The sequence below is a fragment of the Heliconius melpomene genome, chromosome 8 (assembly GCF_056956725.1).
Source record: "Heliconius melpomene rosina isolate 202511_hmr_F chromosome 8, ASM5695672v1, whole genome shotgun sequence".
In the NCBI taxonomy this organism is placed as follows: domain Eukaryota; kingdom Metazoa; phylum Arthropoda; class Insecta; order Lepidoptera; family Nymphalidae; genus Heliconius; species Heliconius melpomene.
Genome location: NC_140396.1, coordinates 9,546,539 through 9,567,199, shown reverse-complemented (window position 1 = coordinate 9,567,199; position 20,661 = coordinate 9,546,539). Strand labels below are relative to the sequence as shown.

At 34.8% G+C, this 20,661-nt stretch overlaps 2 protein-coding genes across 3 annotated transcripts in view; both read left to right on the top strand.

Moving 5' to 3' along the window:
* The window catches only part of Klp98A (kinesin-like protein 98A), a 39,158-nt gene that overhangs the window by 10,920 nt on the left and 7,577 nt on the right, over positions 1 to 20,661 (top strand). Inside the window, exons 4-22 of one of the 2 annotated variants that reach the window (XM_085189597.1) lie at positions 2,486 to 2,602; positions 6,909 to 7,148; positions 7,804 to 7,979; positions 8,349 to 8,476; positions 8,977 to 8,988; positions 9,074 to 9,183; positions 9,419 to 9,589; positions 10,115 to 10,354; positions 10,515 to 10,704; positions 10,876 to 11,047; positions 11,442 to 11,598; positions 11,807 to 11,980; positions 16,079 to 16,204; positions 17,456 to 17,575; positions 18,215 to 18,362; positions 18,862 to 18,994; positions 19,276 to 19,519; positions 19,850 to 19,937; positions 20,398 to 20,546. In XM_085189597.1, coding sequence (XP_085045723.1) covers positions 2,486 to 2,602; positions 6,909 to 7,148; positions 7,804 to 7,979; positions 8,349 to 8,476; positions 8,977 to 8,988; positions 9,074 to 9,183; positions 9,419 to 9,589; positions 10,115 to 10,354; positions 10,515 to 10,704; positions 10,876 to 11,047; positions 11,442 to 11,598; positions 11,807 to 11,980; positions 16,079 to 16,204; positions 17,456 to 17,575; positions 18,215 to 18,362; positions 18,862 to 18,994; positions 19,276 to 19,519; positions 19,850 to 19,937; positions 20,398 to 20,546 — 2,895 coding nt within the window. The remainder of the gene's footprint in view (positions 1 to 2,485; positions 2,603 to 6,908; positions 7,149 to 7,803; positions 7,980 to 8,348; positions 8,477 to 8,976; positions 8,989 to 9,073; positions 9,184 to 9,418; positions 9,590 to 10,114; positions 10,355 to 10,514; positions 10,705 to 10,875; positions 11,048 to 11,441; positions 11,599 to 11,806; positions 11,981 to 16,078; positions 16,205 to 17,455; positions 17,576 to 18,214; positions 18,363 to 18,861; positions 18,995 to 19,275; positions 19,520 to 19,849; positions 19,938 to 20,397; positions 20,547 to 20,661) is intronic. The other variant, XM_085189598.1, reaches the window with a different exon arrangement.
* Positions 4,277 to 6,150, top strand: LOC146537050 (uncharacterized). The gene has a single exon (XM_085189599.1). It carries the CDS (start codon positions 4,824 to 4,826, stop codon positions 5,658 to 5,660), a length of 837 nt encoding a protein of 278 aa, XP_085045725.1. The 5' UTR covers positions 4,277 to 4,823; the 3' UTR covers positions 5,661 to 6,150.

The following is a 20,661-nucleotide window of genomic DNA, read 5'->3' as shown; positions in this document are numbered from 1 at the left end:
CAAAGCAGTGTCCGAGACTGGTGTTGGTTTTAGGGGCCTCCTTTGAAATGCGCCTTAACGCTTGCCTCCGTATGTACTGGCTGAATTTCTTTTTTCTTGCTTCACACTGTATTTCGCTTCCCTCTGAATTTTCGAGGTTTCACGTGTTGAATGGCCGAACTCAACGCCGCGCTTTGTCTTCATTCTTCCGAATGCGAATCAAACCCACAAAAGTTTTGTTTACAGTCACACCTTGTAAAAATTTCATATTAAAATAAGAAAAAGATAATCAACTTCACGCTTCCCGTCCACAGTAGGATAGGCAGAGGGAAGCTAGAATTAAGACATTCCGTTCCCCATGTTCCGCCGGATTCTGGAGGCATTGCATGAGAGTGGCGGAATTCAACGCCGAAAGAAATGGAAATTTTGTATCTATATATTCAAAATCTGCCCTCAATCATGGAAAAAAGTATAAATGTCTTACACTTTTTGCCGTAACTCATAAAAAAATCACTATTATTGAACCTACGAAGAGAAAGTAACTTTTTACTAATGTCCGCTTTAGTTCATCTCATGAGGTGTGCCGTTTTAGTCAGGGTTTGGTTTTTGCGGTCTCTGTCATTGCTTTTTAACTATTATTTAATATCTGTGGTCACATTAATTTTGTTATTCTGTGGCAAACGAAATAAAGGTATAAAATAAGCCGTTGTTATTCTGGGGAGTAATATGTGAAGATAAGCTGTGGTACCGGCTCAATTGAAATTTAATTCAATTGATTTTTATTACAAAGAGATTAACGAATCTGATGATACAAATATCGACGTTGGATGATGTTTATTGGTACTTTATAAAACTTATAATGTCCATCGTTTTTCAATGCCAAGAATGGCGCCAAGCGTATCAAAATCGTTACCCTTGTTGTAGGAAGAAAGAAAACACCCTTTTTAAATTATGTATAATGAAATATTTATAGAATTTTATATTTCCGAGACTACACTGTAGGTTCACATGTTCCCTGCGTACATACTATGCTGAGGTAGAGAGAGGGAATCTAGTGTTAATAATATTACACACACATATTAACTTAATATTTTATGAAAATGATGTATTTCCTCGATTGGATAAGGAACCTAAGGAAGGACAATCATTGCCTTTACACTCTGAACCTATAATCTGTACCTCTATCATTGTCTTTAAATAGTTTCTCTACTATTATAAAATATTATTAAAATTTTAGTATGATTACGTTAGTGTTAAAAGTAAAATTTTTTACAGTTTATTAACACCAAATATTTTATCAATTGTTAAATTTATTTATGGGCAACGTGGCGCAGCGACACAAGCGTGCTACTGTAAACGCAACCGTTGTGTGTTCAACTCCGACTCCGAGTCATAAAATTTTTAATATTTTTATTTCTTCGGTAACGGGGCAAAGCGCGGCGTTAAGTTCCGCCACTCAACACGCCCATGCCCATTCATCCATGATTCGGCAGAAAGTGGGGAACGAAAGCTTTTTTAATGAGAACATAGCATGAATCTATAAAAATATTCCTTTTGTTTTGTACTAAGACATGGTTAATCGAGCTGTTGGGGATTTCCAAGTGCATTACACATAACTCCGTTCTGAGCCTTCTATAACTTTATGTATATTTTTACTTATGGTGATTTTTTTTAGAGGTTAAAAATTTAAAATATACAATAGTTTTTAAATTTATCAACTTCTCATATTTAATTTTTTACGAAGACGAAGAACGAGGACGATGCTTAAATATTAATAATTTCATTTCCTCGAGTGGGCATCGAACCGCGTTTACATTGGCACGTATGTACCCCTACGCTACAACGCGACGGTCTGAACATTCTTTAGATAGAATTTCAACATGTGTGTCTAGAAAAAATCTGGTTCATTTCAGTTAATTTTAGCTTAGGTAACAGATTAACATTTCGCTGTTTATTTAAACTACTTTAGATATAAATTATAACTTAGATAATCTATGCAACAGCTATTTATTATCTGGTCTGTCAACGACACTTAGGCTGAATGGTCATTGGTTATTGCCTGTTGCGTTGCGTCAGATGTGATCGAAGGATTTGTGTCATCGCAAAACCGATACAAGCGTGAAGCTAAGGCTTTAGTTTATTATGACTATGTAATTGACAATTTTCTTTTTTTCATATTTACTAATCTTTTTAATCTTTTTGCGTAATGCGTTGACAGATGGATATTTTTTTCTGTTTCACTTCTTTTTTTATTTAGAGATATTGTTTTCCAAAAAAAACTAAAAAAATCCCACTCGAGAAAAAATATCAGTCACACCCCCTATTAAATTAGTCAGTACGAGTATATTGGGAACGGAGTGTTAACAAAAAGTTTTCTTTACCTATCCTGCTATATGTGGGATACAAAACGAAGATGTACATTTTCAAATAATTTTTAGTCGATATATTAACGATTAAATAATAAATAATAAATTAAAATATAATTAAATTTACTTATTAATTGCAGGTGTTCTCAGACTTAGGTCTAGATGTAATCGACAGCGCGTTCGAGGGCTACAATGCGTGCGTGTTCGCGTACGGGCAGACCGGCAGCGGGAAGACTTTCACTATGATGGGATCTGCCGTAAGTTTGAGAACCGCTTTCTTTTCTTTTTGTTATTGGTATTTTTTTTCTTAGCACGTGGTTTCTAGGCGGTTGTTGAGATCCTAATCTATACTAATGTTATAAAGCTGAGGAATTCGTTTGCTTGAACTCTGTAAACTCAGGAACTGTACTTTCGAATTGAAATATTATTTTTGTGTTGGATAATCGATTCATCGAAGAAGATAATAAACTATATTACGATATAGGTATATGTTAATCTTTCCAGGTTTTCCTCGTGCACTTAGAACGTATCGTTCTAATACTAGGTACATACATAACTTAAAATTGAGGTCACTCAAACCGCAGAGGCACAAACCCTTGTTCAATTTCCACTCGTGGAAATGAAATATTTTTATGTTTTCATTTCTTCTCTCTGGCGTGGCGTTGAGATCCACTACTCAACACGCAATACCTCCAGAATTCGGCAGAATGTAGGGAACGGAATTGTCCTAACGGGAACGGACTCTCTTAACACTATGTTCCCAGATTCCTTCTGCCCACCCTAAGTGCGGGATACAATGCTTCTAATATTAAAATGTGAGTCTGGTTTTTTGATCTGCCAAGATTTGCAGATTTGTATAAATCCGATTGCATATGTATGAGTGTAGCTTAGCTCAACCAATTTGTATGATAATGTCGGTGCCAAGAAGCGATCGTGGATGTATGCTGATGCATTAGGAATCATAACCTACTCGAAAGGAAATAAATATTAATGGCTGACTCACGATAACTTATCACGTTTTGTGACAGTTACAGAAAATAAGTATTGGGTGTTTTGTGTTTCAATGCAGTAAAAACAATAAATAACAGTGGAAATACAACATTTTTTTGGATAGTGTAGGGTAGGCAAAGGGAACCTAATGATAAGGCACTGCAGCTTCTGCTGCTGTTGTGCGTCGGTTTCGGAGTGTGTGAGATTACCTCTGCCTGCTATATGCGGGGCACAGCTTGTAGCTAAAAAAAACCGGACAGACAAGAGTCAGGCTCGCCCAACGGGGATCCCGTACAAAAATTAAAGGTCTCGAGGTTTTTCTGAAATTCAAGCTCAGCTTAGCCAGAGCCCTTTCATCTGATACCTCTCTTGAACTAGTAGCTTTAATACTAATCTTTTCGGCCCAGGCTCTCACCTGTCCGGTTTTATTCAGTATTTCACATTTTGTGTTGAGTGATGAAACTCAACTTTACGCTTTGCCTCGACACCAGAGGGAAGAAATAAAAATATTAAATATCTCAATTTAGCCAGTGGGAATCGAACCCCCAACCTATCACGTTAACAATCACACGCTTTCGCCCCTGCTCCACAAGTGATCTTAAACGATCCATCGCTTATAAGAACATATTAATATATGAATATGTAAATATTAAGATTTTCTCACAGACGGTGGGAGTACCTGAGTCATATATATATTTAGCGTATTATCGAAATCTTCCATTTTATATGTCACGTTTAATTCCTTTTAAAACATAATCCTTACGACCAAGGTCGGTCAACGTCTGCCTGACTGTATTTTTATATAGAAATTTATGTATATATAGGTTATTTATCATATTATTGCTAAAGAGGGAAGTTCTAGATTATTGTAACAGTTTATTGTCACTTGTGTTGTTATGTAATTTTTATTAGTAGTGTTAGTCATTGTTTATTTTTATGCACCTATTTTTTTATCGGGGACGGGGGGCGCTGCAGTGCTTCTTGTAACATACGCTCTGTAGAAATATTCATAAAAAATAGTAATCAGTGCATAAATAATCAATAAAACTAGTTCAGTGGTTAAATAATCATCTGATTCAGGACATATATTGTGGACAGTGACCGTGAGCAAGTTTAATAAACAATAAATCACAAAATAAAGTGTGTCTGACATTGTTCTCATTCGTCATCAAAATTAATGCTTTAGTGAAAAATTTTACAAGTATATTTGTGTTTTACTAGAGTGATGCAAAAATTATAAGGCTAAGATAGCCCTCAGTGTGCATTCAGTAGTCTATTTTTCAAAAATAAAATAAATAACTACGTTCGAAACGTGACTTGCAAAATTTGACCCAAAGGAAGCGCCATCTATTGCGAGTTCGCGAGCACTTTCCTGATTATCGACCGTACAAAAACCAATCAAATATTATACCGCGAAATCCTAGAGAGGGCACTAATTATACCAAAAGATTGTAAACACTTTTGTAGAAACGTTTATAATATTCAATCATGGACGAAATTATGAGTGTGCTTCGCAAAATACAAAATGACCTAAACGAGCAAAAAACAGCGATTCTGGATAATGGGAACATAGTTACACAACAAGTAACTCAGAATATTAACACCATATTGGAAGAAAAATTCAAAACTTGGGAAGAAAAATTCAAAAACATTAGCGAAAACATAGAAAATCAAGAAAAACGTCTCTTTTTCCTCGAAAAACAAGTCAGACAGAGAAATATTGTATTATTCGGTTTTGAAGAAACTGAAACCTCATATTCAAATTTAGAATCAAATATAGTCAATTTTATTGCACAATATTTCTCTATACACATGGACCGAAGAGACATACAGGAAATAAAAAGAATAGGTAAGAAAGGAGAAAAGCCACGACCTACTATCATTACGTTCTCGACACTTGGTATAAAAATAGATATATCTCAAAATAAAGGAGCACTAAAAGGCACTCATTATTATATTAAAGAGGATTACCCGAAAAATATATTGGAAAAAAGAAAGTTACTACAACAGGAAGTAAGGATGGAGAGAGAAAAAGGAAACAAAGCAATAATTAAATATGATAAAATTGTAATACTAAACAATAATATACATACACCAGTATACGAAAACAAAAAAAGAACTCTTTCCAATTCCCCTGAGCACAACAAGAATCATGGAGCTGAGCAAAAATTGCAAGCATGTAAGAAGAATAAAACGCAGAGACCGATACAAAGATCATCAAGCTTATCCGAGAGTGTTTTAAAGCCCAGCATGCTAAGCTTTTTAACTAACAAGAAGCCAAATGACGCAGCCAATAATCAACAAAATAAATCCACGTACAAATAGAAACTACCACCCCCCTCCTTCAGAAAAAACACTTACAATATTCAAACAACAAATATTAATAATTCTAATCTCCCAAGCCGGTTGGTCACCGTGGGAGAATATGACCACAACCCTCCAAAGAAAAATATAAACATACGGAACATACGGAACATACCAATGAACTACAAACTGAATAAACTACATTACATTATGTGAAGATTAACAAACTTTGGAGGAGGCCTTCACCTGTTGAGGGGTTCTTGCGAAATATATTGAATTAAATAAACAAATAAAAAGAAAAATAAATAATAATATTAAAATAATAAAATATACATTACGTTACTAACCCTAAAATAAAATAAATTTAAAAAAAATATATACATATATATTAAAAATAAATACATATATATTAAAAAAAAAAAAAAATGTAACTAACCTAAGAAAAGTTGTAATTTAAGAATAGTTGTAATTTACTTTAGCAAGAAATAAAAGGCTTTTTATTTTATTTATTTATTTTTTTATCAGATTCACTCTGTACCTTACACATCGCAGGGCACTCTTAAGACACTCCGTTCCCCACTTTCCGCCGAATTTTTGAAGGCATGTTGAGTGGCGGAACTTAACACCGGGCTACACATTATAAAGATAAAAAAATCAATCATCCAATCTCTAAATATTAAAAAAAGCCTACACATATATGTAATAACGTAGGTAATTATGATTAGGTAAACAGAAAACTGGTTTTATATCAGATGCGATAAATTAAACGATAAGTAATTCGTGCATAGGAAGCTAATTAATTAAATTATTTTTATTCATAATTTAGCTATCGCCGTGATCGTGGGTTCTATTCCCGCCAGGGACAGAAATTGTAGGCTGTGTATATTATAGAGGCTCACATGGATATATAATTTATCCATGTGAGCCTTGTATAATTTTATAAAAAACATATTAAGATCATTTAAAGGGAATAGGATAAAAAATATTTAAAAAATCTTTATTAACTATGTGCCGCGGTCTTCTCTTGATCATTGGCGGAGAAAACACGTCAGAGTACTTCGCTCTCCACTTTCCGATAAATTTCAAAACTTGATCGGAAAGTGAAAAACGGAGTGCTTTTTGAGGTTGTGGGTTCGATTCCCACTTGAGGAAATAAAATATTGCCTTATTAATAATAATAGTGCCTTAACACCAGGTTTCCTCTGCCTACCCTGCTGTGTGCGGGATACAGCGTGAAGCTGATTATTTAACACAATTATTTCTTTACAGGAATCTCAAGGCCTAATTCCTCGAATATGTCGCCAATTATTTTCAAGAGTGGCAGCTGGCAAGGAGTCGGGTGCATCCTATCGTACGGAAGTGAGCTATCTCGAGATATACAATGAGAGAGTGAAAGATCTCCTTGCTACTGACGCTGGACACTCTCTCAGGGTTAGAGAGCATCCGAAGTTGGGGCCCTATGTGCAAGATTTGTCAAAACATTTGGTGTCAGATTATGATGATATACAGGTATGTTTTGGAATCATCAAAAAACAGCTTTTTGTTCTTCCCTTATAGCAGGGTAGGTAAGACATTTTGATATCCGTCTTCCGCCTGATTTCGAGACTCACAGCATGTTTGGGGCTGATCTCTCCGCATGGGGCGCATCACGATCGAACCTGTAACCATGGAATTTTGCTATCAGAATCTGTCCCACTGCGCTATAATGAAAATATTTATAAATAAGTATGGAACAAGTGTTGCGGCGGCGCGACGCAATAGGCCGAGTTGGTTTCCACATCCGATTTCCTTGGATGATTATATGTGTTTTTTGTTATTTATAATCTTACTTTATTTTAAAACATAACAGTTTAACACTATTTATATGTTGTTATTTAGTGTTAAATACAAAATTGAACGATAAATAAAAATAAAAAGCCAACTGCTTTCTTCGGATTCAAAACTACTAGTTAATGACAACAATTTGTAAATATTGCATAAGGCCGTCACAAGGGTGTGACTGTAACGCAACGGTTGTGATTTCGGTCCCTGAAAGAGAATGAGTTATTATTTCTTAATATTTTCATTTTTGTCTCTCAGGCACCAAGCTAAAAGCCTGTGTTGAGGAACACATGGACAAAGCGGAAGCTTAAAGCTAGTTTTATATAAAGATATTTTTCCCCAGGAATGCATGCACCGGGGCAACCTCCAGCGCACCACAGCGTCCACACAGATGAACGACGTATCATCTCGATCACACGCCATATTCACGATCACCTTCGTCCAAGCTAGTTACTTGAGACATAATAATATGCCTAGTGAGACCGTTTCGAAGGTACACCTTGTGGATTTGGCTGGGAGGTGAGGTTTACTTGGATTATTTCAGTCTCACTTTTTTTCTACATAGTAGAGTAGTTAGAAAAGCGTATGTTAGACATTTCGTTTTCCATGCATTGTTTAATTTTCAAAACATTACGTGTTGAGTGGAGGAACTCAACACCGTGCTTTGTCTCTCATTCTGGTTACCCGAAAGTGGAAATTTTGGAAAGATAATATACTGATATATGTATCTATCGTAATAATATGAAAATTACCTTTTGCTCTGTAATCTTAAATTTTCACAATAGTAGTTTGAAATTGTAATGAAGCATTTAAACTTAAAAAACCTCCAAATTAACGTAATTATTTATATAATATACTAAGATTTTAATTTTTTTCCCTACATTTCAGTGAACGTGCAGACGCAACAGGAGCAACAGGCCAGCGTCTTGTGGAAGGAGCTCATATCAATAAATCCTTAGTCACTCTAGGGTCAGTTATATCGGCGTTAGCAGAAGCCACTAATCAACCTGTTGATAGTAAGTTTTCATACTATTTTTCTCTTTTGGGATATGCAAAGATTTTAGCTTCACGCTGTATCTATATAGTTTCCACTTTTGACTATTTCGCTCTGGTAACAAGATGACAAAGGGCAGCGTTGAGTTCCGAAAAGTAGGACACGGAGTGTCATTACACTAGGATCACTGTGTCTAGCCGGGGTGGCTATGGACGATAAAGCTTGAAGGTGGAAAAGATGTTTTTAGTTGTTGCCGGTGTGGCAAATAATTTAAAGACATTAGACGTTAATTTCTAAGAAAAATGTAAATACAAATAAACATCAATCATAGACTTGGTAACACAATTGAATATAATAATAAAATGGATCTATATATTGCATATAATATATATTGCATAAATATGAAGTAAACTTGTTTCGCAGGTTTTACCCAATAGCAGTATATGTATAAAATTAATACTATAAATATACTTTATAAATATTTATAATAATAATAATATTACAACTTTTTTGTTGCCTCAGGAACCCCTCAAGGTAAACTTAGCGCATTTTGATTATATTGACAAATTTTCTCTGCTGACTCTTAACTATATTAATATAATATTATTATTTTTACCAGGTCGAACAGCAAAAAACAAGAAAGTGTTCATTCCATATCGAGACTCAGTACTGACATGGCTGCTCAAGGACTCCTTAGGAGGCAACTCCAAAACTATTATGATTGCTGCGGTAATTAATCTTATTGACTCTTTTCTATTAATTTTTATTCCATGCAAATAACTGAGTGTAAATGTGAGTGAAAACACATTTAAAGATACTAAATTACTAAGGCTAATTAATACCATTAATACCATTTAAAATATTTTGTAAGTTATAAGTATATTGAAAGTATATAAACATTAAAAGTATTATCTTTTAACGTATTACATTTTAATTTATGATTACAAATTTTGTCTTTTCCTAGATATCACCAGCGGACTGCAACTACGGCGAGACCCTCTCCACTCTCCGTTACGCGAATAGAGCTAAGAACATTATCAATAAGCCAACTATTAATGAAGATCCCAATGTCAAACTTATTCGCGAACTTAGAGAGGAGATTGAGAAGCTTAGGAAACAGATAACTTATAATACGGTAATTGTCTGTTTTTTTTGGTTTTAAGAAGAGTTTTTTTATTTTAATTGTAAACATAGAATATTGATGGGCTCAGTTATTTTTTATGTCATATGTTTATTTTTCTATATTTGATCTCGTTTTGCACATTTAGATTGAGTTACTTTATAGCTATACTAATATTATAAAGCCAAAAATTTCATTGAATACACTAATCTCAAGAACTGCTAGTTCATATTGAATAAATATTTCTGTGTTATAGAGGATAAGTCTGTGGTATAGCAGATGGTTATAGGCTACTTTATGCTAATTGTTTCTATATAACCCACTGAGGTTAAGGATACTTCAGGCTTGGGGAATGTGCTATGCCCCATTCCCGATTCGGAACTTAGTTATTTTCATTTGATCACGCAAACGAAGCTTTGGGTAATATCTGGTATATTATAAATTCATCGTAAATAATATAAAATATACCTATAAACTATATAAAAATTAGCTATAAATTTTATGAAAATATACTATAAACACTAAATCTTTATTTCCTAGGACACAATCGATACTGAACCAGCAGTTCTAGCGACGCTCCAACGCAAAGAAGCACAAGAGAAGGTCCTCACGGAGAAGTGGACGGAGAAATGGAGAGAGACACAACAAATATTACAGGAGCAAAAAGCGTTAGGACTCAGGAAGAGTGGACTTGGCGTTGTCTTGGATTCGGATATGCCTCATTTGGTCGGAATCGATGATAATTTGTTGTCTACTGGTGTTACTTTGTATCATCTTAAGGTTAGTAATAAGGTTTTTATTTAGGTTTTAAAGAAAAAGCATTAAGTATCAGAAAGAGTGGGCTTGGCGTGGTACTGGACTCAGCTAGGTTCATTCTATCAGTTAATAAATTTTAAAAAATAATTTAAAAATATATATATTTTTTGTTTTTCTTTCACAGGAAGGAGAAACACTAATAGGCACCGAGGAATACACCCCCATCCCCGACATAGTGTTGTCAGGCGCGGGCGTCCTCCCCCTGCACTGCCGCGTGTCCTTGCGCGAAGGGGTCGCCACCATCGCACCGGAGCAGGGCGCGCAGTGCTGGCTCAACACTGTGCTGTTGGACCGACCTGCTAAACTAAGCCAGGGTAGGTTTATTTTAACTCAAACTGTAGTTTCATCATAAAGGCAACAGTTAGTTTGATTCCTGAGCGTCTCAATATTAGGCGTGCCAGTCTTGCTAAAAATCGGAAGATTGCTTTTTAGATGGAAATAAGTTATAATTAAAATATTTATATTGTGCTTTTTTCTCTACCTAGGCTGTATTCTCCTCCTCGGTCGTACAAACATGTTCCGCTACAACGATCCGGCGGAAGCGGCCAAGTTGCGGCAGGAGGGCGCGTCCGCCATGAACCTCTCCCGCCTGTCCCTTCTCTCCTGGTCTACCACGGACCTGGCGGCCAGTACTGAGAACTTGAATAATACATTATCGTTAGTATTTTGCATTTAATAACCTCTATGTGGCTTCGGTTCTTTTTTGCTTCGCACTGCGGTTTGTTTACTCTACTTTTCCGCAATTATTTGTAAATTTTATAATACAAAAATACAAATAACTTTTTTTACAATGGAAAAAGTAATAGCCATATCCTTATTTTGTTACTTTGCTATTTTATATTGTAGAGCTATAGTCTTGAATGTAACAGATCAAGTAGCGATTTGTATTTATTATTTTTTTTAACGTTGTCCATTCGAGAAGATGAATTATTTTTATTTTTTTGATGATTGAGGATCAAAAAAATACTAGCACTAGGTTCCCCTGCTTACCCTGATATATGCGACATAAAGGCACCTTAGAAAATATAAACGTGTTGTTTTCCCGATTAAGTGACTTGGAGAGCGAAATTAGATGCGAGCGTATTGAGGCGCAGCGGCTAGAGCTGGAACGCGAGCGACAGCAGTTCGAGCTGCAGCAGGAGGAACGCCAGCGCCGCTGGCACCAGGAGCGAGAGCAGCTGCAGATGGCGCAGAGACAGTTGGACGAGGTGAGAGGTTATTTATTGGCCATTACATAAGATACATCGAAAGATATTATAATTGTTTCAAAATGTTCTAGTCATATAAAATATGAATTTAATGGACTTGTCAAAATCTGATATGAGTCTGAGTGATAAATTATATTGTAGTTATTCTTCAAAAATCAAAATAAAATCAATAAAACACACTTCAATAAAAAAATCACCTACAACACAGGAACGATCAGCAATGGAGAAAGAATACGCGGCAGCGTGCCGCCGCCTGTCGGGCGACTGGCGCGCGCTGGAACGCGGCTGGGCGCTGCGTCGCCGCGCGCTGCGCTGTCGACAGCGTGAGCTGAGTGCGCGAGCGCGGGCGCACGTGCTCGCCGTCAACGATGCTGGTGCTGCGGTGAGAGATTGTGAAATTACTTTTATCTTTTATGTGTTATGACATATGACATATGTTATTATGACCATTGTACCTACAGTTGAGCTTCGATTATCCGGAATGTATTGACGTCTGCTGGACGACTGGTGTTAAAGTGTTGGTGGACGCTCTTGCAACACGCTGCGGTGTTGAGAATCTGTTTTTGTTAGCTTTATTTTCTTTTAACCTAACTTTGTTTCATGTATATACACACGAAACAATGCACTGTATCGGTGCGCCATAAAGGCCTCTTCTAATTTATACAATAGTAAATAATTTAAACCTCAAGATTTAATCTCTTCAATAAAATTGTCGCTTTAGTGGTGCAGAAAAACAACTTTTGACATGGAAAGAATAAAAAAATATAATTTCAACAAAATAATAAATCCTACAAAAATCTTATAGAAATTATAGATTTAGATATGGTTTATACTACATGTCTTACAAAATATTTTTTTGTTTAACCGTCCCATGTTATCGGTAACAGTTTATTAAATTAAGTTTTTAGTAGTGCTGCTTAATGATATTTTTATAAGGCTGTAATGTTAAATTACAATTTGGATTTCGGTGAGTCTTCTTTCCTCATTTGTGCAAATCAACTACACACCAATCTAACAACTAACCATGGTAAGCCTTACTTTATTCAAGCTTTAACTAACAATTGTTTTTTTTATGCTGACGCTATCATCCACTATTTTCTGCAGCCGAAAAAGATTCCTCCTAATATGTATTCTAAATATTTCTTCAAACAATACTGAAGTCATCGTAGCACAGTAGGCAGAGAATAACTATAAACGTTCATTCTGGGAGTTATGATATAACATATTTTATTGTTTATATTCCCCCACTATAATCAACGAAGTGCGGCGTTAAGTTCCGTCACTCGACACGCAATGTCCTGAAAATTGGATAGAATTTGAGGATCGGTTTTTAGTAACATAAAGTCTCTGTGCCTTATGTGGTAATTTTTTTAAGTGCAATAATTTATTTATTGTTGGACATTTAATTACTTTTAACTACATCACTATCGTGTAAAAATTAAACTTATATAAAAAAACGTCACGACCAAATATTTCACACATCTCTAAAAATTTACGAAAGCACTACTAAATAATTTGTAAGTATTTTTTGTATCTATTAACATATCACGCTTTTTTATTGCAACATAGGAAGTTAAATACAGTGTGAAAGTGAATTGTCTATATTGTAAAACGAATATTAGGTGAGGTGAGGCAAAGCGCGGAGTTGAGTTTCAACACGCAATGCGTCGAGGATTCGGCGGAAACTGGGAAATGGCACTTCCTTATATGGAACAGAGTGTCTTAACACTAGGTTCCGAGCAGCGCGAAGCTGAAATAACTTAAATCCTTCCTTTATGAAGTGACTGACTGACAACAGAAACGAAACTAATATACTACTATTACTATTTGACATTATGAAGTGGGGATGCCCTTAGAGGGAATTTTTCACAAATTTTACAGGAGTGGCAATAACACTGGATTTTCTATTTTCTGTTCCAAAGTCCACACGGACAAAGATGATGGTTTAGGTATAATTGGAAAAAAGCAAATAAACGTAACCAATGTTTACAAATCTATCAATTGATTGTCATCGAAAGGCACACTTTAGTTACCTACCTCAAACATTACTATTCGAGTATTACAGATAGCAATGTCACTTCAAGTATAACATATAAAGGTATATTCACGATTAGTTGATTCTATTGTATTTTATCACACCACGGGATACTGTGCAGTATATACGCAGGGAGTGAAGAATAAAGAAAATCCACATTTACTTTCAATACTGGTAGGTTCAATTATGTATTGTTGCAATTGTAGTCTAGTGAGACCATCATGTCACAATGGCACAGCGTCTCATGGTGAAAGTGAACCCTCACTTTCACCACGAGATACTGTGGGTTCGATTCTCACTCGGGGGCAATCAATTATTTTCATGTCTCCGATAGAGTAAAAAAAACTTGACGTTGAATTCCGCCACTTAACACAGTGTCGGGAATTAGGCGAAGTGTGTTGACACTTGATATTCCTTTCCTGTCATATGCGAAATTAAAGGTAAAGCTTTTAAAAAAATAGTCTAGACTTTTATTTTATTTTTTCTCATTCAGTACTAGCAATTCGCTTAACAATGCATAGTTAAATTGTAGTTTGTATATTTCTTTTTGGGTCATTCAGTGGTTTTATTACGTAAATTTTATGTCTAATTATATGAATAAGATCTGTTATGTAAATGTAGTAGAAATATTTTATGCAAGAAACGTCCAATTAAAACTAAAATAAAATTATTTTTAAAATTTTGACTATAACTTCTTTTTTCTGTTATTGATTTTTCCCCATTATCTCGCCTCTACTGCGCACAACTAGTTGTGTGTATAATTTTTTATGCCATTTCTCTGACGTGGCAGGGTAGGCAGAGGAAACCTAATTTTAAGACACTTCCATTTCCCACTTTGCGCCATTGCGTGTTAAGTGGCGCAATTCAACGCCGCTAGTTGAAATACATGTTTACAAATAAATAAGGGACATGCTAATTTTCTTGAAACAAACCGGGGACATATCTGTGTTAAGCATGTAGATATATTTCTAGGTGTAATTTGTATCTACGACCATCACCCTCTCGTGACGCAGTGGATAAACATCTGACTGCAACCCGATGTTTGTCAATTCGTTCTTCACTTCTTTATGCGAGATTAAAATAGAAAACTAAAAAAATATTAATCTAGTTTAAAAAAAAACCGCTCAATGAGTTTAATTTATTATATTTATGAATATAAATATAGTGACATATAAGGAAAAGTAGGCTGCATTAATCTAATAGAAAGCAGAAAATCAAGTTAACTAGCGTGCCATTATATAATTATGAATTATTAATCTGTTTATCGATACCCTAGGAATGCGTTCGTTTTACTTTTTATAACCATTTTCTTACTAATTACTAACTACTAAGATTTTTTTTAATATAATTTCGCTCATCCGCCATTATATGCTTTTATTGTTATAATATAATAGCAATTAAGTTAGATAAGCTTGTGCTGTATAAACAAATATTACGTCATATGCCTTTTAATCATTCGTGTCGATGTCCCACACACCTACGGTTCCTACTAGTGTTACTCGATTTTTTTAGGAAGGGGTTTTTTTATTTACTCGACTGATCTTACTATTTATAACTTAAAATTACGATTTTTATTTGAATTTATAAAATTAGGTGGAAAGCAGGGGACGGAGCCTCTTATCATTAGGAATTAGTATTAAAGAACAGAAAGAACAGAAGAAAGTAGGGAATGGAAGTATTTTAATGGGAACGGAGTGTCTTAACACTAGGTTCCCAGGTTCCCTCTGCCTACACTGCTTTGTCGGTACAGAGTGAACTGTGTGTGCTAAAAATATATATTATTAATTTAATTAAGATACATAATTGTGATCATTTGCCGAATTTTATCATTTAAAAAAATGTAATTACCTTAACTAACATTTGAATCCACGACCACCATACAATCTTTTTTAACATTACCGCAAAGGCTTCCAGATTACATTTTTCCCCGTATTTGCATTACAATCGAGTAACACTAGTAGCACAGCTGTTGCACATTCACTTTTATACAAACAATACTAGTTTTTATTTTCTCATAATCGAATGTGCCGTCCTAGTTACTGAACGAACACTTGCTGTGTCTCCCTATATGCTAGTTTTTTTAAAATATTTTTTTGTTTTACGGAGGTTTTCATTTCGAGTTTTTATATGTATATTAAATAAATTTTTAACTTATTATAATCTGTGCCGGTCGAATAATTCCTATTCGTATAGATTACATCCAAGGTTTTGATTGAAAGAGTGTTGGGTAATATGTTGTGTAAATAATACTTATAGTGTTTGATACCTTTGCCTAAATGTTATGTGATGCTGTGAAAAAAATTTAAAGTGTTGATTTTTTTGTTTGTAAAGAAATAATTAAAATTCTTTTTTAAATAATCTACTTATTTAACTATAGTAGATATTCCAACTTGAAGTGAAAAACTCCAATTTTACCATTTATTTTGCTACTCCCATGCCATGTAGATTGTGAAGGAAGAAGCCGAGATAGCAGAGGTTCAGCATCGCTTGGGAGGGAAGAAGGAGGAGTTGAGTGAGTTCGTGAGGTACCACGTACAACAATTGGTAGCGAACGGCTGTAAACTTGATGAGGTATGTAGTTTTTTATGTAGTTTCATGTATTTTTGGTTTTAATCGTGTTAAGTTGTTGCTTTATTATATTGTTTTTCAATACGGTTATTATTTAAATAGAAATATTGAGAAAAAAATAGAGAATATATATTTCTTTTTTACATAATTCTCATTACCAACAGGTTGTACTCAATTTTATGGGTCATATTTTATTAGCTAAACATTGTATATTGTTTTCTAGATTATCTGAAATGTTAGGTACCTATAAAAGAGAATTTAGTCATCTCTAATTTTTCTGCTTACCGCCTATTGTAGAGAGCATAGACATTACATATGAAATGGAGTTGTATTGTATATATGTATGTTACATTTCATAACATATATAATTCAACGTTACAATGCCTAGTCAAACATAAAATTAAAAATATTTAAAATATACCTCAACATTACCTTAACTTAGAATTGAACCTGAAAGCATTATTACTTAAATTCAGATACTTTTAACTACGCCACAGTAACAATCTACAATATTTAATTATAGATTCTAATGTACATAAACAGATTAGAAACTTATTCTTTGAATACAAAATATAATAATTCCCTTCACTTCATCTCAATGCCGGCCAAACACGCTCTTGTGTTTTAGGAAATGTATTTGTAACGTTTCATAAAAGATTCTGTAAAGATAAAAATAATAAAGTAAATATCAAAATTGCACGGGAAGTACATTAAAGATAAGAATTTAAGGAAGGAAGGTAGATAAACAAAGTAATATATTAAGTGAAAAAATCTGTGAGGTCATTTACGCCTCATAAACAATTTTATATAATAAATTACTTCCCGTTATATGATGTACTCCAGAACATGTCATATTTTCCACTATCTGCTGAGAGGCCACCATTACAATCAGTCCGATATGAACAAATCTAATATTCTGAGAGTATATTTATATGTATCTTGTCATGTAGTCACTATATCATTTTTTTCGAGACATTGTGTGTTGAGTGGCAGAGTGAAGAAATAAAATAAATGTTAATAAATAATAATTCACTGCCCCGAATAGGGAATGATCCCTCAACTGCATTACAATCACACCCATGTGCCCCGGCGCTACGAAGGGTGATGGCGACAGCTAATGGTGCCATTAAAATACTAATTAATAAAATTGTAAAAAACGTATAATAAAAATTACATAGTTGGATAAGAAAGTATACATCAGCTTAATTAGCGACAGATACTTGGACGATTTGTAATGATGTTATTTGTTCACAGAGCTTAACACCGAGTCCCGACAGCCCGCCATCGGAAACTTCTACCGAAAGCTTGATGCATTTGTTGCAGCAATGCGAACCTACCACCGCTAAGAGCATCCGGGAAACTGTGGAACGACATGTGGGATATTTTTGTTATTTTGTTTGCTTATTCGGCAAATAGGGGCAGCTCGTAGGCTAGGCAGAGGGAACCTACTACGTCGTTTCAATTAAGACACTTCTGTTCTCTATTTTTTGCCGAATTCTCGAAGCATTGCGTATTGAGTTGTTGCGTCGTTACCAAAACGATGATTATAGTAATCATTATTTCATTTCCTCGAGCAGGAATCCAACCCACAAATCGTACTTACGGTCACACGCTTGTGCCCCTGCGTAACGACAGTCTCAATTGTTATCGTGATAAATTATTATCATTAAAGTTCTTTTAGAGGTCTAGGAAATATATTTTGTATTTATAGTTTATCGTCATTAAAAATGACTTGCATTAAACCAAAGTTTTTGGGGAGATCTTTAGGAGGATTTTTGGGAAATTATTTGATTTCTTCGTCTAATGGCAAGAGAACGCGGAGGTTGTAAATTTGACTTTTGCTCTGTTGAATATTTCCAATCAATATCTACAGGTTGCTTAAAGTTATAACTTGTATTATATATTCCAAAACGGCAAAGAAGAAGGAGCGGAGAACACAGAAACTTAAAACAATAATTTAATTGATTTTATTTAATTAATAAATTAATTCATTAAGATTATTTTTCATTGCAGAAAAAAGAATTAGAAAGCCTAGAACAGGAATTACAAGGCCGAGTGGCGAGCGTGGCTGCGCACCGCGTCAAAATAGAGAAGTTGCAACAGGAGCTTGCCCTCCTCGCCGCGAGAGAGAGAGGACTCACTAGGGCTCTCGCGGATGGGGGTACGTTACATAATCTTGTGTTTTGAGAAGTGGAATTTAACGCAGCACTGCCTTTTACCAGAGAGAGGTATTTTTTCCTCTGTGTATCTGTATTCATATGCCATTCTTTTAAAAATAATATAATATCAATAAAGTTTTGGTAACAAGATAAATAAAAAAATATGATACATAAGGATGTATATTCGTTTATATTTATTTTTAATAAATTTATTTAGCTCAAATCCTTTCACTTGGTGCTTATATGAATTCTACAATATTAAAATTAGGATATATTTATATTTTTTAAAAATATATTTTATTATGAACCTGCTGAAATAGTTTAAATATGTTTTCTCTTTATCAGACATAATGGATGTGGTTATTACAATTTGATTTAGCAAGTTTAGGCGCCCCACCCAACACTCAATTTATGTCTGGTTAAGCCAAGACGGGCGCTACTTCCTTACCTACACCGTTTGAAAGTAATAAAGCCATAAAGATATATCCACTCTTCCACCAGAAGCAGAAAGCGACATGTCTCCCCTAGAAGGCGTTAAACGCAGCAAGTCGGAGCTAGTGTTACGCGCACGAAGAGAAGTCCCCGAACCATTGTCAGCCGATGAAAGAGAACACTTTAGGAATAAACGGCTTAGGTATTATTTTTAATATATGTTTTATCTTCACACTGTGTGTATGTGTTCCACACATAGCAGTATAGGCAGAGGGCACCTAGAAACCTTTTGTTAAGACACCCATTAAGACACTTCCGTTCCCCTTTTGCCGCGGAATTCTCGAGTCATTGCGTGTTTAGTTGCAAAACTCAATGCCGAATTATTTAAATGAACTTTAGAATAGTTTAATATAACTAGAAATGATACGGCATTTGTACCACGATTTTCTTTACATATATAAATAATAAAATTGACATCCACAGCCTAAGCCTCAGCCTGGACCCGCTCCCCTCAACCCTCACTTCTCCCGACACATTTCACACAGCCAGTTCCTCTCCCCCGGAACCTCCCACCCCCAGAACACCCCAAACACCTCCCACCCCCAACACTCCATCGACCACGGATGTGTCGGGGCTCGTCAGCGAGGAGCCTCCGGTGCCGAGGTTCAAATTGGGACCAAGTGCGTACGATAGTGATGATATGTCTAGCACTGAGGATTATCATAAGGTAGGGTTTTTTTAGATTATTTCTTTTCCCAATTGTAGATATTGTTAAGTAAAATTAAATATTTTGTGTGTTGAGTGGCAAAACTTAACGCCGCGCTTTTTCTGGTTATCAAAGCGAAGAAATGAAAATATAAAATATTTCATTCTTCCGAGGGGGAATCGAACCCATGCGCCACAACGGCCTCTAAATTGTACATTTATTATCAATGCTCAATAATAACTCCGACCGAAACATGAACTCGCTACCACTACATTGATCTATATGAAATATACAATATAAGATATTATATTACTTAGTAGTAATAATATCTATTCGTTTTATAACCATCAGCCGCGAATAGTCGAAGGGCAGTCGTCCAGTTCGGTGGAGAGGACCCCTGAGGAAAGACACCCAAGGGCCAAATATAGAAGACGTATTAGTAAGTTGATATTGATTTAATTTTAGTGATATTTTATTTATTCGCTTAATAATAATGTCACGTATAATATTCACAATACAGCTTATTGCGTTTTTACTTTAGTGTTATGCAATTTGAATTTGTTTTGTTGCGTAGTAGAGTGAGATTAAATAGTGTGGTATAACTCTTCTTTGAATTACATCTTTTTTTGGATTTTTATTTTAAAATTTCTTTTTTTCTGTAATTTTTTTCTCTTTCTGCAATATAAATCATCATTGTACGTTTTTCTGTAACATTAAAATAATTTTAAAAAATCAAAACAAACGAAATTCTCTATTTAACTTGAATTTTCAAAAATCAAATTCAAATTTTTAAAAAATGTTTTTACTATGCAGTTTAAAAGAAAAAAAAATGTTTTTGATAGTATTACTTCCTCCCGCATAAAAATAATCATTAATTAATCATTGAATTTTAATACTAGCCGATGGTAAATCTCGTCGTCAAGTAACGGAAGCTGAAGCGTTACGCGCGATGCAAAGGCTGTGCTCGAGGATAGCCTCCCAGAAGATGCTTGTTATATCCTCTTTAGAAAACGATTGTTCAAAAGAAGAACTCAATAGGCAAATTGCAGTAAGTGTTATATTTAAATACATATATCGGTTGACAAGCAGTGGTCACCCTGGAGTTAGTAGTTCTTCTGAATTTTTGCGTAACTCGGGAAGAAAATAATCAAAGGAAAATGGAA

Bases quoted from the DNA above. Each gene is read 5' to 3' on its own strand.
- LOC146537050 (XM_085189599.1), top strand. From the start codon at position 4,824: ATGGACGAAATTATGAGTGTGCTTCGCAAAATACAAAATGACCTAAAC.